The 18907-nt window shown below is 42.2% G+C and overlaps 1 protein-coding gene across 9 annotated transcripts in view; it reads left to right on the top strand.

The window, feature by feature from the left end:
* The window catches only part of nbeab (neurobeachin b), a 258747-nt gene that overhangs the window by 200819 nt on the left and 39021 nt on the right, over positions 1 to 18907 (top strand). For all 9 annotated transcript variants that reach the window (XM_034866233.1, XM_034866253.1, XM_034866267.1 and 6 more), the window contains 4 exons: positions 13573 to 13690; positions 13776 to 13878; positions 15456 to 15571; positions 18280 to 18392. In XM_034866233.1, the coding sequence (XP_034722124.1) occupies positions 13573 to 13690; positions 13776 to 13878; positions 15456 to 15571; positions 18280 to 18392 (450 nt within the window). The remainder of the gene's footprint in view (positions 1 to 13572; positions 13691 to 13775; positions 13879 to 15455; positions 15572 to 18279; positions 18393 to 18907) is intronic.

The following is an 18907-nucleotide window of genomic DNA, read 5'->3' as shown; positions in this document are numbered from 1 at the left end:
GGATGGGTGGCCACCCCGGCTGTTTCTTGATTTGATACTGAGCTGCTTTTGTTTGTAACTCTGGTGTCTCATCAGCTCGGCCCTGATCCTCCATGGCGACCATCCAGTTTGTTCAAAGCAACAGCTACACGGTGCTGATAGCGCTGGCCTCAGCCTGGCCTGTCACCCCCACCACTGCTGCCACATGGAAGGCACATTTGCTCGCCACCATTTTATGCCGCTGTCACCCTCCCTTCAAGAGCGAGGGGAAAGAGAGGCGGTGAAAAGGAAAGGAGGGAAAGAGGGAGGCTCACCCTGAGCGGATGCTAGACAAAGATGGCAGCAGAGACATTTTGTCTACTTTCATTAGTTCTGGTGGGGGTGAGCTGTGCTGAATATTAGCCTGTTACTGGCAAAGCCACACATTGTGAGCACAGACGGAAAGCATGTCACAATCAAATCTAGCCCACCTCATTTCCATCTTCCTCACTGAAAAAGTGGGCCATATGGGGCCGGATGCCATTTGCTTATTTTATATGGTAATTAACATCCCTCAAACCGTGTTACATGGTAGGTGTGTCTCATCCGTGACAAAGTTTATCTCACAAATTTACATATATATTTCTAGTTGGGTAAGATATTTAAAGATCAGAACAGACTAGGCTTATGTGCTGGATGTCATCAAGAAATGAATGAACTTTGCTGGCCTTCACTCATGTGTAATAGTTTTGTTGCGACATTGTCACAGAAACTCAGAATCCAGTGCTCAATCAGTGCTGTCATTTCCTTCTAGAGGAGAGTAGCTACTATCTGGTATCTGTTATCTTAAATTGGGACCCTACCTAAATGTGTGTGTGTGTGTGTGTGTGTGTGTGTGTGTGAGAGAGTGTGTTTGAGAGAATATGGGTGTCTTTGCGCTAATGTACAATTTAATGATAATTCATACTGTTTATTGATCCCCAGTGGGGAAATTACAATTTACACTCTGTTTTGTTAGTAATCACTACACTTAGGCCTGAAATACACACACCTATTCATACACAACTGGAGAGATGCCAGAGTGAGTGGGCTGCCAGTACTGGACCAGCGCCCTGAGCGGTTAGGTGTACAGTGCCTTGCCCAAGAGCACTTGGCAGTGAGTGAAGGACAGTGTGTGTGATATGTTCGCACGTACTTGTGATGAACGTGATTGTTTGCAGTTATTTGTGATCAGCACGACAAAACCATAATCACCCACTCCAAAACCCCTTTTTGGCGCTCTGCCAAAACACAAATGCTTGACCTGGTTTCCTATTCTTCTGTCTGCTTCTCATTCTTTTGCTTACCTAAATAACAACATTCATTCACACAGCGAGTCCCTGATTGGTGTGTTTGTGTGTGTGTGTGTGTGTGTGTTTTCTTGTGTAACTACATTTGTGGGGTCTAACAACCAGGAATACAGTATATTTGTGGGGTCCGGACATCTTTGTGGGGCCAGAATGCCCTTTAAAGACCCCACAACTTTAAAGGGCTATTTGAGGGTTAAGACTTGGTTTTAGGATTAGGGTTAGAATTAGGTTAGGGTAGGGGTAAGGTTAGTTAGTTAGTTGTGATGGCTAAGGTTAGGGTAAGGGGCTAGGGAATGTATTATGTCAGTGACGGATCCCTACAAAGATAGTGAGACGTGTGTGCGCGTGCGTGTGTGGAGATCTATCTTAATAATGTTTGGTCCTGCTGCGCTTTCATCTGTTGGACTCATAATAGTAGTCATCTTGCTGGGCTGTAGAGAAGCTCAGGAGACAGATCCCCCATGAAAGATTCATGATGGATGGAGAAGGGCGGATGTGCAGGCTCCTGGCTCCTGCCTCCAGGCTTCCACCTGCTCAGGAACAGCCCCAAGGCGAAAAGAACCAGGCCACTCAGACCAGCCAATGAAAGACTGTTTGAGCATTGCCTACTGTGGACTGGAGGTCTGGAATGGATGGTAAATCCAAAAAGAAAAATGTAGTAAGTTATTAGTTGTAAGTGAGTTTTCTGAATCTCTTTCTAATGATAAAAACAAACAAGTCAAAAAGGAGGATGAAAGTACCAGAAAGATGGATAAAGTTGTGCCGTTCTACCTTGTTAAATTTCTAACGATTTTATTAGAGTGTCAATCCTGTGGTTTGGCAGGGCTTGGGAGGTGTCTGAGCGGTGGAGTGCAGGAGCAGGGTGAGAGTCGGCTGTTGACACCATCTAACGAAGGGAGGATTAGGAGTTTACAGAGGCAGTAATATGATAGGTCAAAAAGAGGAGGCACTCCTCCACAGCACTTGGGTCTGTAATGAATGATTGACTGGGAAAGGAGAAGCTGCCACTCGCTGGCTGAGTGCTCATCTTGACGCCTGCCGCACCGCTCCACGGCTCCCCTTGATCACGTTTCGCTTCTCCAGGAAGGCAAGGCACCAGTCTGCAGGGAAAAGCGGCTTTTCCCTCTTATTTTTCTCCCTAATTTACACATTTAAGACATTTTTGTTTGCTTATTTGCAATTCCTTTTTTTGTCAGTAAGCCTCTCTATCAGTCCTACTCCCAGCTCTGAACTACGCCTCCCTCCACACACACACACACACACACACACACACACACACACACACACACACACACACACACACACACACACACACACACACACACACACACACACACACACACACACACACTTACAACCTTCCCTCCCTTTCTCTTCTGTTTGCCTTGAGGCAATGAACTAATTTCAGCTTCCGTAATTGCGGTGTGTTGTACACCTGTCTGCTATTAATACACTCCCCTGTCTCTCATTCTATTTCTTAATGAGATATTTTTGTAATTATTGTCATTATGCTATTTTCCATAATGAACCTAATTGATGTTGTTGTTATGGCACTATTTATTCTGTATAATTACTGCAACCGTGTTGAGAACTTCTACAGGCACTGATAGTCTAAGACTACATATAAGGGAACTCGGCCCCTCGTTCACTCATCAGCTGACCTCGGAGTTCCCGCTTAGTGCACTGGGAGTTTGTCTGGGATATGGAGAAGAGAGCTGAGCAGCCTGGCCACCACTGAATAGGACCATGCTTGTAGCCATTTTAAGACCATTACAACACTGAAAGGCTACACAATGGCCAGGGCTGGGCTTTGTTTCAGCCTGTCACTTGCACCCTGTGAAAATTAAATAGTGCTGTGCCTTAAAAGAAAAGGTGAATAAGGTTTTGCCTATACTCCCATTTTTGGAAAAATGTGCTTGTGTTTAGAAAAGGGGAGACTGAAAGTTTTCAGTGACTTGATTTTGAATGTTATTGTTGAAGAGGCAAACTACTGGAAGGAATGTTAAAGAAAATCTCAGCTGAATGAACAATGTTGAATTTGTCTTTCTTGGCGGCTCTCAATCCAATTAGGAGTTTAATAAGGGTCATGTATAGGGACTTCACGCTGCAGGTTGGTTTCTTTTTGGTGCTTTTTGGGAAGTAGGAAGGGGCTGAAGTTGGATAGGGCCTGAGTGAAGGCTGGTCTCTTTAATGTGTATTGAGGGGTCTTGGGCCCTGGTGAGTCATTGAAACTGTCTGGGGAGCACAGATGATCTTTTCCGTTATTTTGAAGGCGCGGTTGGGAGATAATCGGACTCTGTGGTTAGATTGGTTTCTCAGGTGGTACCAATTACCTGATCTCTGACAAGCCTTTGCTCCCCCCCCCCCCCCCCCCCCCCCCCCCCTCATATGCTGCTCTGGTGCTGTCGCCAAGGATTTAGTTCTAAACTTTTTACTGACCATTATTCAAATAAACATCATACCGCTCTTAGTAGCTAATTTGTTGTTTTTGTTTTTGGGTTGAGTATCTTACCTGTAAAACGTAACTTAACTCTACTTTTAACTTAGAATGTGAGCAATAATGCACAAAGGCTATATGGGTCTTTAATGTGGCCTTAGTTGATCTTTAATCTCACCCTATGAGAGGGAAAGTGGGTAGGAGGGCCCTAGGAGTGGACACGTCCTGCCTTTGTGGGTTAGTTCACATGCTGGGGAGCTTTGAGTGTCTGACAGCCGTTTAACTCCACACGACCTGTTTCTCAAGTGCCATCGTTTGGGCGCTCTTGAATCCTGTTAGGAGCCATAATTACAATTCATGCACTCCCTGTGCTTCTTTGAAGAGCCATTGAGAGAGCAAAGAGGGGTGCGGGAGCCTGAGAGAGCCCGAGCAATGCTGGCCCTTTCTCAGTGTGGAAACACTCTGAGGCGTTCAGTAAACTGCCTGAATACAAGATCGTTTAATCTAATATACAGACCCAAAACATGGTCAATAATTGGGTTATAGAATGGTGTTAGATGTGTATTTGAGTAAGTATTGAAAAATTGCAGGGATGGGCTTCTTATAGTGGAAACAGAAATAGACAGTACATCTTACATGACACATTTAAGAAGAATTGCCCTTCTTTCAAGTATGCAAACAACTTTTAAATTGAAGTGCGAGTGAAGCGAAGCACATTCAATGACTTTCAAAGGGAGAGAGGAGAAAGGGTGAGCATAACGCCTTAATAGGTGCTTTAGTAATTTCTGAGTTTTCATAGCTTAATCCGTTCTGAAAAGCTGAGGAGAAGAAAGGCTCCAAATGGCCCTCAGTATTAATTCGATGTGACTTCTGTACAATAAGGGCTGTGGATCCCAGAAGCCCATTTTCAAGCTTATCTTCTTTCATCATCCTTAGCCCTTGGAACTTTTGCCTAAATGTTTCATGAAACCAAGGCTGTAAGCCTCTTTGGTATTCTGTCTTTATAACGCCTGGTTTAAGACCATTATTACACCATGTTTAAAGGCCGAGTAGCACATACAAACAGTGAAGCTGCCTCTCCATTGTGGGAAACTCAAATTGATTTGGTACAATTGGGAGAGCACTTGTATTAAAACACACACATTCTATTGCTCATCCCCCACTTTCATTTTGGAGTTTTGCAAATGCAAATGAAGATTGGTTTCCCCCCTTTTTTGTAGAAATAAGTATTCTCTCTGGTTTACTGAGTACATCTACTCATTTTTAAAGCAGATCAAATGACGTGTCCTATTATTTATATCAATCACGGATTTCAACACACCATTTCCTCCTCTGAAAAACAAGTTTGTGACCAAACCACACGCAAAAACAGTGCCTCATTACTTCCATTTCATCTTCATATTTTGGTAAGATAAAAAGAAATAAGAAAATGCTCAAAGAAAATGAAATGTTGTTGTTTTCAGCATGTAGAGAGCCTCCTCAGCCTCCACGTCCCCATCAAATGTGTAAAAAACAATTTTATGAACTCTGGGAGTTCTGTGAGATTTATAAAAGTCCCTATTTAGTTATGCAGAGAGAGAACGCAGGCAAAGGAGTTGGCTTGTTTTCAAAGGATCCTGTGATGATGTGCCTTAGGAAAGTACAGGCTGTATCTCGCCGCTTTCTCCGCTGTGGATGCTTTGAAACATGTTCTCTCCCATTATGAAAATAATGTCAGGGATTTAAATATGTGTCCATTGTGTTATATATTCACGAAACAAAGAGGCTTCTTTCTTTCTTCTGTACACCGAAAAGGGGGAAACTAGCAAGGGACACACTGGGTGGGTCAATGACCCTGGAGAAAACAGCTTGCATTAATATGGTCTAATCCAATGTAATTAGTTAAATTACAGCACGCCGAGCAGCTTGTCAGGGGCTGTCGGCTTTGGCAGGCACACAACATGGCCTGGAATCCCGCTGGACAGCAGAGAGACCTCAAAATCTCTGCAAAGCCGCCCTTCTGCACTCACTTTGACTCCTTTCAGTTCATTTTCCTGGTCTCCGCCATCTTTATTTCTCTTTCAGCCGTGCTACAGTGTTCTCACCTTTTCTGAGTTGTCTCCCATACCCCCAGGCTACCATCCTGGCTTCCTGCCTGCCTGCTAAGGTGGATCAAAATGATATGAGGATTCCTAACACAGGCTACAGAAAGTCAGAGTAATTACATCAGCGCTGCTCTCTTCCTACACAATTTTATGAGAAGGAGTCAGATGCATGCTAACTAGCGCCGCTAGGAGCCCCAGACATGGTTAAGACACTTCCTTGCGTCGTAGGATTAGCATTGGTAAAAAGATTTAAACTATATAATTACATGAGGATAAAGTACAAATTATCTAGTGCACTCAACAGCCAGATTATCATCCCCCTGCAAGGCCCGTTCAGCCCCAAGGGGTGAGCCAGGATAACAAAAGGCCCTCATTATCATAAATTTACAAGCCCTCTCGTTTCGGAGAAGCCGATAAGAACCTGTTCCACCTTTGCTTTAGCCTTGGATGGCTTGTGGGCTTTTGGCAATGACAGATAAGTCAGGGTAATTCCACAATATGCCTGAAAAAATGACGCTCCAGACTGTGGCTGCATCTCGAAGGTGTCACCCACGATAATCCTCAAAGGGAGTCCAGCAGAAAGGGGGCTGTGTGTTTTCCAGATGATATACTGCAAATGACAGAGAGACTTATACGGAGGAGGCCAAATCTGTAACATATTATTAAGCAATTCCCAGTGAATAACAGGGATAAAAGGATAATGGATGAGGGTGTCATTATTACCTCGGTGCTGAGGGAAGCGGCAAAGCAAAGGTAGAGAGACAAGATTAATTGAGGACGAGTGAGCTGCTCATTGCTCATCAGGCCCTCTCGTCTAACCACTTGCTCTTTCTGTCCCTCTCCTCCTCTGTCTCTCAGCCGCTCCATCCTTGTCTCATTCTCTCTTCTTCTCTGTCTAACTCTGAGCCCCTATCCCTCCCACACACAAACAAAATAAAAAAATAAATAATAGAAAAAACACAGGAAAGAAAAGTGGGATTTTAAAGTGATCAGCTTGGCACTCTCAGTGGCAGCCAGAGGAAGCCGGTACCCAGGCCAGGAAGATTTCAGTCATCTTAAGGCTGACAAGTCCCTGGAAAAAGTCCCATTAGGAAAAGCTTGCTGAAAAGACCCCGCACTAAATGACTGCATCTCTTCTCTCAAGCTCCTTAGAGAAGGCATCCTCAAGCTGTTTATCTGGATGATGTGCTCACTAAGTGTGTGTGTGGGTGTGTGTTTGGGTGGGTGGGTAGGTCATCACTTGAGCATGTTCATACAGTATGTGTGTTTACATTTTTGTTGTGTCACTTTCTTTCTTTTTTTCTTTGTCTACTCTCTAGATCTAATGTACTTCCAAGACCTAATGAAATTACCACTTAGAGAAAAATAAACAATAAAAATATCTCAAGTTACTTAATCACTGTTAGTGAAACTGCTACAAAGGTGAGTTATACCATCTTGAGTGCTTTAAAAGTGTTAATTCTGTACTTTAAATCTAATTTCTTTTCAAAAACCCAGATATAACTAATAGAGCTACAAAGAGGCCAAATAATCAGTTCCCATACTGGACGGTTCATTGAAGGCAACATGAATTAATACATGGAGAGGCAGCTGCTTCTGGTGGAAATGGTACTGCATGTTGTGCACTACCCCTGTAAAGGGTAAAGGTGTGAGCATGCACATGCATGCAGCTACATGTTCAAGTCTAAAAAAGACACTTTTTGTGTGAATGCACAATAAGTTATAACTGTCTATTAAATACAGGAAAAAAACATAAAATGTCATCTTATAATCTAGTGTAGTATCATATATATCGTCAACTGTGTTAAAATGTATTTTGGCATTACATACAGTACATGTAATTTTTACAGAATACAGACTGAGTTACAATATTTACGTTCTTAACTTTGCCCGTTTTGCACTAACATTTTAAAAAAATGACAATATACTCAGTCCTTTTGATTTGTCAAGTATTAATTCACACAGGAGTGGAGAAAAACATGCTTTACCCTGTGTTTTTTTGAATTACCAAAAACATGCTATATTGTGATATAGCTATCCTTATCCAGATATAAAATTACCTATATTGGAATAGCAGCTTTTGCCCATATCGGCCAGCCCTAATGTAATTAAATGTGTATTTTCCCGCTGCACTTGTACATACTGTGTATATCAGTAAGCTCGTAAAGGACATACACTTTTAGTTTTTGTTTCTTCTATCCTCACAGAAGCCTTATTGTGTGGCTTGATGCCAAACTTTGTGTATCATTGCTGTAGGGAAGTCTGAGTAACTTTGAATCCCATTGCATTTCTTGAGGCTTTATATTTTAACATAGACAGAGAAAGAACGCTTAAAGAGAATCTTTACGAAGAAAGTGCATACTAGGAAAACGGCTCCTCCCACCTGTCCTACCATGGCAGGGTTGAAGACAGCGCCGCGGGGCCTGCTAATGTGCGTGAAATACCATCCCTGACATAAATGTTATTGACAAACTTGGCTGGACATTTGGGGCAGTGAACTGCCAGCATATTTAATTCATATTCATCTCCTTTCCCCCAATGGTCTTGCCAGAGCACCCGAGCTGTGTCATCTTGCCACACTCCAGCTACCACCCAAATGCATAGTGACACTGATTATGCAAATCTGTATCTTGTTTTTCCTCCAATACCTGCATTAGGAGCTTGCTACTTTATTGAAGTTGAGATATGGCTCTCACAGTGAGGAGGCAAATGGAATGCTGATTTTTTCAATAATCTGTGGGAATATTTAAAGTTTTTGTATTTCTACAGTTCATAACAGTTGTCACATTTAGGGGTGATCAGATGAGAAACATGCTTTGATGCTCAAAAATAAATTTTGCAGGATGGAAAAGGGATTAAAGCAGAAATAAAAAAGTGTGGATTTCAGCTTGTCGTGGTCAGACAACTAACTATTCTGTGTGTGTGGCTTGAAAAGTTCTATAAGGTAGTATTAGTTTAGTTTCACAGCGTGGAACAACTCATTTGTGAGAAAGAAGCTCATGAAGACTGTGTTTGTTCCTAAAATCTTCCTTTTTAAAGGGTTAGTTCACCCAAATTCCAAAACAAAGTGTTATTTATCCACGCAGAGTTTTGGTTTTATTTGTCATATAACGTTTATTTGAAAAAAGATTCAACGGCACCATTGTCTTTCCAAACAATGAGTTTCTCTTTATCATTGTTTCTGAAAAGAGATTTTTTTATTTATTTATGTAAGATGTTTTCATTTGCATGAGCACAAATAAACGCAATTCCATTCACTTCCATTGTGTTGGAATAGAGGCAGAAACTCAGTGGCTCATCTTAAAATCTAGACAAATAAAACCAAAACTCCAGCTCTACATTGCTAAATATCAAATGGGGTAAAAAGGAATATATTTATTTTATTTGAAATTTAGGTGAACCTATACTTTTTAGTATTTTTAAATAATTGTGTTAAACTTCCTAGCGCTGACTTGGCCTTTCATTTGTTTTACTTTCAAGCATATTCAGATATAAATATTTTCTCCGTGACCCAGTCTACCATGTCTTCTATGGCCGACAAAGCTCTACCAGATAGCTGAGAGTTGCTCTCTGCTCTTGCTGTTACCAAGCTGTATGCCTTCCCTTTCCCTTCTTCAACTGCTCAACCTCTTCACAGATTTGGCCCATATTGCCTGGGGTCAGCCATTGAATATAGTATACGCAGTGTGTGCTGATCCTCCAAATTGCCATGTGTGAAATCCATCCCACTCGCTCCTGGGGGAGTAGTCATATCACTCAAACTGAAACGGCCGCTCGTATCCTCCCCTTATTCTTCCACTTCGCTGTTCTCCCTTGGCCGCCTGGGACCCTGCAGTTGTGAGGCTTTATAGTGGAAGCCTATTAGACAAATCTTAGATGAATGCAGCTGAGGTGCTGTGATACAGTACCAGGTTGTCAGAGGGCTCCACAGTCTCATATAAATATATCCGTCATGCTGGCTTGAGGCTCTCACTCAATTCTATTATTTTCCAGTTTTGGGACAAATGCAGTGGAAGGGGATTGTATTGTCCCACATGGGAGAAAAAAAAAATTGCATCAGGTTTTAAAGAAAATACTTCATTAGATTTATTATTAACGTCTGTCATAGTGTTTCAGCCAACGTGGGGTTAAAGCTATTCGGAAGTCAGATTTGATTAGAATCTATTTCCATGCATGAAGTGGCTTCCTATCGCTTTTAAGTATGATGTGCGCCATTTGAGCATCTGCACATTATCAAATACGAGTTTCCGCCTAAACACCGGTGTCACCTGTGCCTCTCCTCATCTCATCTGTCACAATATTTTTCCGTTCTCCACCTGTGATGTTGTACAGGCAGAATGCAGCCTGCCCTCCTGTCGAATCAGGGAAAGAAGAGAAGGGGGATAAAGGAAAGAGAGGACAGAGACATTAAATTGCATTATGGCTTTCATGCTGTGGAGGTATACCTCCTTGCAGCTGGCAGAGCAGCGCATGCGCCTGTGGCTCTTAATGAGCCTGCGTGGAGGGACCTGTGTGGAAACAAAAGGCTGCGCTTGTCGGCCATAGCAGACCCCTCCACCCGCCCCCTCACCGCTCCCCCAGCTCTGAGCGTGACAGACCAAGAGCAGAGCGCCGGTGCCTTCCTGGTGGCGTGATTAGATTGGGGCCGAAGTCTCCAGCTGGCAGGCCTGTCTGTGACTGGAGGCGGCCGTCCCCAGCGCTTGTCACTGGCTGACACCTCTGACAGGCAGGGGACAGCTTCAGCAGACAGGTTCATTAAATGGCATTTTTTACAGCTGGGCCTCCAAAAATGAGGGCTGGGCTTTGTCAAATCTCCAAGTCTACAGGGGCCCCTGCGTGTTGGTTTAGACCAAAGCTTTGTTGTTATGACAATTTTTTTTGATCTGGGCTGTTTGAAATCAGCTCTTTTTTTCTCCTCTTTAGCCTCTCTTTTGTTGACAGCTAGCCCTTTGGCCTGTACTTTGTCATGGCAGCAAAATGTTCACTTTAGGTGGGAAATAAGAAACAGCCAGTGCTAAACCAATATAATCTTGACAATCAAGACCATGAAATTGCTGCTTTTGCTTTTATGTATTTTTTAATTCTTAAGAACCTAAAGTGACAAACATGTGTAACCTGCATTTTGTTAATTACTTGCTGGTTTATCGGTCACATTCCTTGTTGCAATACTTAATATAACAAATGCAGAAGTTAGAAGGGAAATGGATGGTGCTCTTAAAAAAGCATAAAAAAACAACAAAAGGAAAATGAAAAACCATCCAAATGGCTTAATGTGTATTCAAATAACAGCTTGCCAGTGCTTTGATGGAGTGAGCTGTTGTAGCCTTCCCATGATGCATATCCGTATGACTTGCCTTACAGCATTGCACTCAGAAGACTACTTCCACAACATCTGGCTGCTGAGCAGGGGGGTGGAAGGGGGGATAAAAGCTACCCTGCCTCCTATCGAGCGGCTGCTGGCCCTCAATAGTGCGCCCACAGCTCCTTGACCATCCCTCCATCTCAGCTCCCTTCCTCTCTATTCCCTCTCCAGTCAGCACGCTGCCTCCTTGGGGCCGTGCTGTCTCTATGACAACTGTTTGAGTTGGGGGTTGCAGAGGTGTCAGGCAGGGCATTACTGGGAGGAGAGCACCAGAGATGCTGCGCTGCACATCCAGCATCTCCACCTAATCCAATTTTAATTGAGCTCCAGAGATTTTGGACGTGGCACGGAGGTCGGGCACGAGCTATTCCAGGGAGAAATTAAGGCAGCCCGGCTCGCGTTGCACTCTTCCAGCCTGTCACTACTTTAAATGAGCATTAGCATCAGACCTAACCCAGCTGAACATCTCACTCTGACCCCCCCCCCAACACACACCACACCACACACACTCACACGCATACATGCAGACACCCACACGCACTGATGGACTGTTGGGCCTCACCTTCTTACTACCCTTTTAAATCTTTATTCTCTCTCACACACTTTCTGAACTGAACCTATGTGTGATTATAACCTGGGGAGTTGATGAGGTTGCTCCCCGCTTCACACTGTTGGATAAAATTGTTCAGTCAGAGGGAAGTGAGATGGGGTTGGGGGGGTGTTTCGGGTAAGGACTATTCTCACCTGTCAGAACAACTGTCTTGGTCTTGTGTGTGGACCTGCAGTCCCAGTTGTGCTTCATACTGTACTCTAAAGGTCCTTTGTCTGCTCTCTCTTCTCATCGCCGTGATAGATTTTTTTTGTATTGATTATTTATACCCAGGCAGTCCTTTTTTCTAAAGTTTAATTGACCAACTGAAAACGTTTGAAACATTAGTCCGTAGAGAGCTTTATATTTAGCAGAAAAGTGCTTTGTGATAAGGTATAATGGCTTAGTCAAGCCCAGGAACAGGCCACTTGCTTGGCCTCCTGTATATGTAGTTTTCTCCAAAACCATTGTACTTAAATACTTACAGAATGACCTCAAAATACTTAATATGCAACTTAACTGTGTATTACTGACTTACTGTGTACTTCTGTTGTACTTCAGAGAAAAACAGTGTACTGCTCCATTTACCTGACAGAGTTTCAGATTCTACTTACGAAATATCCCAATTAAAATACAATGCAGTATTATTTATTATCCGGAATTACATTACAGTTGAAAATCTCCACCTTAAAGTACATTGTGTTAATAAGGCCTCTCTTTTGAGAATATTTACCATATGGCATAGGTGAAACGCCTCATTAATGTGTGTTTTTTCATTATTATTACTATTCATATATATAAAAACTCAACATGTTGCAGCACGGTTCAATCAGGTGCTTTGCTGCTAGAGAAATGTGCGATGTGGGATTCCGTGATTTAAAGTTAGATAATGATTGAATTATCATGTACTTGGGTGATATGGATTTTCCATTTTTTAATAAACCTAATAGAATAGTCATCAAGATTTGTTTCTAGTAGCCTTATGGTTAGAGGAATTGGCTTGCGTGGTTTTAATCCTAATACTAGAGCACTATATATAGCAATCACTATTGCTGTGGTGCCCGTAAACGGGCAGTTCACAAAGTAGCACTAAAAAGCACAACAACTGCCAGCTTTGTAAAAGTAAAGCAGTAAGCAGTGTCTCCTTTAGGATTTTCTTTTAGCAGTGGGGGCAGGTCTGTCCGAACAACAATAGGCTATTCCCAATTTATATGATATTACACTGACATGCTTACCGATCAGAACAACCAACCGCAGTGATATTTTTGTTGGAGCTGTTGGTTTAATAGTCGACTCAGAGGTAAGCAAACGTTTTGACAATAAACCCCATCAACACAACAATATGTGGAGTTAAACTGGACGGGCCCAATAACCTCTCTGTAGTTCTACTTGTTGTTAAATTGCAATGCGAGCAGCAGCCATCGGGGGTGCATTATGTCGGCAGGATGAGCGCGGCTACATTGTGCGTCAGCTCTAGCTCTGATACCATGGCGGCGGAAATTTTGCCATGGCAGCCCGCGTCTACAAAATCAACATGGTGAAAACACTGAGTTAGCAAATGATAACCACTGATCTGGCTTTTGTAAAATGTTGCCCAGGTCACAATAGTGTCTTGTTATCTGATTTCTGAGTTACATCTGAGTTTGGCTCATTGATTGCTTTTGTGCCCACAAAGCAGCTGCTTAGCATACACCAATACTTGGACAGTAGTCTTTATCGCCTGTAACCTGCCGTGATCTCCGCTTTTATACTGTACAACTGTTATACCCTGAGGACATTTTCTCTTCTTTTAGGTCTTGGCATACACTGAGGGTTTACATGGGAAGTGGATGTTCAGTGAGATCCGGGCGGTATTCTCCAGACGCTACCTCCTGCAGAACACAGCGATGGAGGTCTTTATGGCCAACAGAAGTAAGACAAGGTGCCAATTACAGCATTTGAAAGCCATGCTTCTCCTGTGCTTCACCACTAAGGGATATCTCCCACTTTTTCACAGCATCAGTCATGTTCAACTTTCCTGACCAGGCCACAGTAAAGAAAGTGGTCTACAGTCTTCCTCGAGTGGGGGTGGGCACCAGCTATGGACTTCCACAAGCAAGGTGGGTCACACATGCCCGAAGAAAAGGAATTCAGCACTGTTAAATACTAATACTGTTATTTCTTCAGGGGCATTTCTTCCTCTGTGTTGTGTGTTAGAGCATCTGGGCAGCCTCGCCTGCAGCACAGTCATTTGTAGTCCCATTGCAGCAGTTATTGAAGTGGATGTGCACTGACCCTTACTGAACTGACCTAATTCGCTGACTGAAGACTCTATACAGCAGGGCTGCAGCCAGGCCACTGACCACAGTCTCTCATACTGCTAACAGGCCCAAACATACTACTACAAAACAAGCACATTTCCTTAAGTCTTATGTTAAGTGAGTGGATATGAAGCAAGGCATCCTGAATTTAAACATAAGCTAAGTTTACATCCACTCGTCAATCGAATTATCTGAAATTCGATAAAAAAATCCGGCTTTAAAGCAAATAAAAAAACTGTACATTATAACGTCACATGCTGTTTTTGCGATTAAATTGGTATATTGAATTGATTTTAGACATTTTAAGGTGTTTCCATTCATTTTCATACTGAGTCGCACAACATTCAAGCAAACGTTAGCAAACAAAGTTTTTCTAGACTAAATAAATCGCACCGTCTACCAAAACATGATCAATATTGCAAAAGTTGTAATAGTGCTGATGTGCCAGCTGATAGCGACATATCAAGCTATAATAAGAAAACAACGACTCTATCAGCACATTGCTATGACGATGCAGATGCCACTTTGCCCACTTTGTTTTCCCTCCGGCACCGCTGCGAGACAACTCTCTTTTGAGACATGTCTCGCTGTTTGAGCGCCTTCCATTTGCTCCGGAGGACGTCCCACGGCTTGTCCTAACCTTTGTCGGCCATTTCCTTTGCAAGATCCTGATAAATTAAATTGAGAAAGTCTCTCGTCTCCTCGTCCGTCCACTTTCATCTGTCTTTGTTGACGCCCGCCGTGTGTGCAGACAGAGCAGAACTACTGGGCGGAAATTACCTAAAACTTCTTCTTTGTTGTGTGGCGGGCTGCAAACATAAAACCATAAATCTTAATCGCAATTTATTATTTATTTGGCAAATAATGTTTCCGTCAGCATTTATCACATAAGCCGTATATTGATCTAGATAAAATCCGATGAGACCAAACGTATTTCCTTTGAGTCGATATTAATGAAATTCCATTGAATTTGACTGTTTCCATTCCCAATATCACTTAATTTGGATAGAAACGTGTGGATGGAAACATAGCTATAGTCAATTGTTTTTCATTCAATCTACTGGAATCCAATCTGTGTGGTTGTGAAGGCCGTTGCATCGGATGCCAAAGTTATTCTCTTGCAGCTTGATATTTTGTGCATGCTTTTCATTTCAGTATGTTCATTCTAAAACGGACATACTTGTCAAAGACCGGATTATCAGCTAATAATTGTCCTCTTTTGTGCGTTTTCTGTGATGTAGCCAATGCTTTCAATTGAAACATAGATTTAGATACAACCATGTTTTTTGCAACAAGAAGAACATATCTTTTAAAATATCCTAACTAACACCAACCTTCTGTTTCCTGATTTGTTGTTAAAAAAAAAATTTCCCTAGGCGCATCTCCCTGGCCACTCCTCGACAACTTTTCAAATCCTCCAACATGACCCAGCGCTGGCAGAGGAGAGAGATCTCCAACTTTGAGTACCTCATGTTTCTCAATACTATTGCAGGTAGGGATTGCTCCTTTAGTTTGGAAGTAGCTGAGTATGGAAATAATGTGCTCTCTTTTTTCACAGCCATCACTTAAATAGATAGATTCTGATTTGTTTTCTTCCTATCCCGGGCAACATTCACAACCAGTGAAAGTGGGAAGTTTGAACGTATTATCTATGTGAATCTTTTCCCCATTACAGGCTTATGACTTTAAGTTTAGCTATCATGATCAATAAACTGTAGCTGTTAGTGGCACTGGAAACATACTATAAGTGGCCTCAGGTATGTCGTATTTGTTTAAGACTCCATGGTAACCTTAAATGGTAGACTTCACTGTTCATGTGTGTGTGCTGTTTGAAGCAAAGAGCAGGCACAGCAGATTTTGCCGGATAATTAGTGCCTGGCTTTGTGAGAGCGTACACGTGTGTCTGCGGAGTTGAGAGGTTTTGTTGTCGACTCTCTGATCTGAACTGCAACTAACAGGGAAGGCGAGAGCGACTGTACGCTACTCTGCTCTGAGAGGTGTCATCCTCTCTCTCGCTGCATATTCATGCATATTTATATTTAGCTCGTGCTTGAGTTCAATACATTATTTTCAACTAATTAGATGTAAGGCAGACAGAAAAACATGCCCAAAATTCATTAAAAATCCCTGGTAATGACCTGGGCTGACGGGGATGTCAGAATAGTGCGCGGCGGCAGACAGGCGGTGGGTGAAGTGCTGGGAAGAGGTGCGAAGGGGATGTGGTCTTCTAATTAAACACTATTCCCCTGTTATTAACATCCTGCCACCCCAACTCAGGCATCAGCTCCAGTAGGTCCAACCACACCAACACACCTATCTCTAACATGCACTTGGCTCGCTGCTTCCTTTTCACTGTGTGGCATTAACCTGGGTAATTGTGTTCTCTAGCCTCCCACAGACCCTAGATATTCTGCGGAAGCCTTCCCATTGACTAGCCTGTCACACATTATCACTCGCTCAGCTAGATTTAGATTTTCTAATGCCAACCTGCTGCAGTGCAAGAGTGAATAAGTAATCATTAAAAACTTTTATGACACTAACAAGCAGATTTAGCAATAGTGTTTCTATGAAATGATCTCCTTTCATTGCACCGCGTAACATCGTGGACTAACGCATGAGCTTTCATTTAGATGAAATAAAACAGCCTGCTTGATCCTGACGTTAGAGTTGCCACCTCTTGATGCTACTTTGATTTGAAATGCTTAAAGCTTTTAATGTGTTATAAGATTATAAGGTAGAGCTAAAATATCCTCTTAAAAAGGCAGTGTTTGTCATTGAAGACATTCTCAGTCAGTTATCAATCATCAATCATGAAAATGTAGCATTATTAATGTAAGGGTGTGCAGGTTCAATGGACCCTTTGTTTTTTTTATTACTTAATTGCAATGCTCTTTCACCATCTTCCAGACAATTGTTTACTTCAGAGTCCATTGCACACACTTTTTATACATCTTTGCTTAAAGTACAGAAAATAACTGCAAAAAAAGGTATGGTATTAGGATGGAAGAGGAGTCCCTTATTACATATCTTGGGCTAGATTGAAACAATATTAAAGTTATTTTAAAGTAGTATATTTGGGGTACAAGTTTTTCAATTTGTGTATAAAATCTCTGATTGCAAGGGTTAGGATGATGTCATTTATTATTGATAGCTATGAATTTAGTTTTGGTGGATTTGGCTGTTTCCATTTCACCTGCTTTATGGCCATCACATGCAAAATAATAGAAGATGCATGTTTGCCGATTTGATCTTTTCTGATTAATACACAAGGTGTTTTCTAGTTTCAGAGTTGTTTTTTTGTCAAATATTCCCTTTGTATTGATGAAATTATGAAAGTTTGAAGTTTTAATTTACCTAAAGTAATTCGTACACTATTAGTATTAGTCTTAAGATGGCCTGTCATACAAGTCAATGTCAACATTGAAAACATGTTTAAATATGTGAAACGTTTCTGTTTTATTTTTTTTAATTTTTCATACTGGGTAAATTACATTTATTAGCCTGATTATTACTAGCAGTAAAACATTCAAACGAAGCCATCTAAAGCTGCCCTATCCCAATCCTGGATTACAACTGGCCACCACCTGACCTCACAGCTGTGTCAGTGTCATCTTCAAAAGAAAACCAGAGCATTAGTGACAACATGGTACATGCTCTTGGCTTTTCCCATGGATTTCCCATGACACAGTTTGCCATCTGAAAACCATATCCCCACTGTGAGAACAGAAAGGTAACTCACATCTGGCCTATCAGCGCAGACTTACAGTGACATCTCCGGCATTTGGAGCCAAGGCCCTCAAAATAATGTATATCCCCCTAATTCCATCCACTCCTCACTACTTAGATATGCTTATGTTTTCTATAAAAGTAAAGACAGCTTCCTCAGTTACCTCCTGTGACTCCCACAGTCCATTGATAAAGTATACTCAGCAGGAAAAGGCATGGGGAGCACAGAAAACATTCTCTCATAGCAGAAGCTTGCCATTAGTTTATGTGTTTCTTTGGCAGACGCCGTTTGAGACAGGAAGTGCGTCTGATTGAGGGCTCTGAGATTGGGGGCTTGTTGGAATGTTGCATGCTGATCCCCCTCCATCCTCCAATGTAACTGAAGCCTCAAGTGTACCCTGCCCCGCTTTCAACCCCTCTGTTCCCTTCCAATCGCTCATCACTCACAGATTTCTCTCTGCTCTGTGTGTCTAGGGAGGACATACAATGACCTGAACCAGTACCCGGTCTTTCCTTGGGTCCTCACCAACTATGACTCAGAGGAGCTGGACCTGACCCTGCCAGGGAACTTCAGAGATCTCTCAAAGGTACCTCTTGGCTGTTCACCTCAGTATGACAGAGAGAAGGGGGCAAGTAGGGGCAGCTTGCTGTGACGGCAGGGGATTTCCTTATTAAGACCCAGGCTGTAAAATAATATCATATTTAAGAGCTAAGTAATCATGTGCAGAGTCTAAACTCATGAGGTGGAATGCAGAAAGTGGAAAATGATTGTAACATCCTGAAATGCACTCCAGTACGTTGTGTAAGTATACTCCCCATTTATTCAGTACTGTATTGTCTCAGTACACAGTTTGCACTTGTCTATACGCTGAAAGTGGCTTCCTGGTTTCTGCATTAGAGAGGCTTATGCATTTTATAACCTTATGTGCCTTGTATAGTAGACCCACAACAGTATCAAAATGAACGACTCTTTCTGAATGGCAGCTTAAGATGCATCATGTAACACAAAAATTATTTTCATACTCTTGGTTTGTGGTGGTTGAAACAAATGTCACAAAAATATAATAAGATATTTCATGACCACTTGTAAGTGAAAGGTCTT

The sequence above is a fragment of the Etheostoma cragini genome, chromosome 3 (assembly GCF_013103735.1).
Source record: "Etheostoma cragini isolate CJK2018 chromosome 3, CSU_Ecrag_1.0, whole genome shotgun sequence".
NCBI classification, from domain to species: Eukaryota; Metazoa; Chordata; class Actinopteri; order Perciformes; family Percidae; genus Etheostoma; species Etheostoma cragini.
This window is presented reverse-complemented; position numbering and strand designations above follow the sequence as displayed.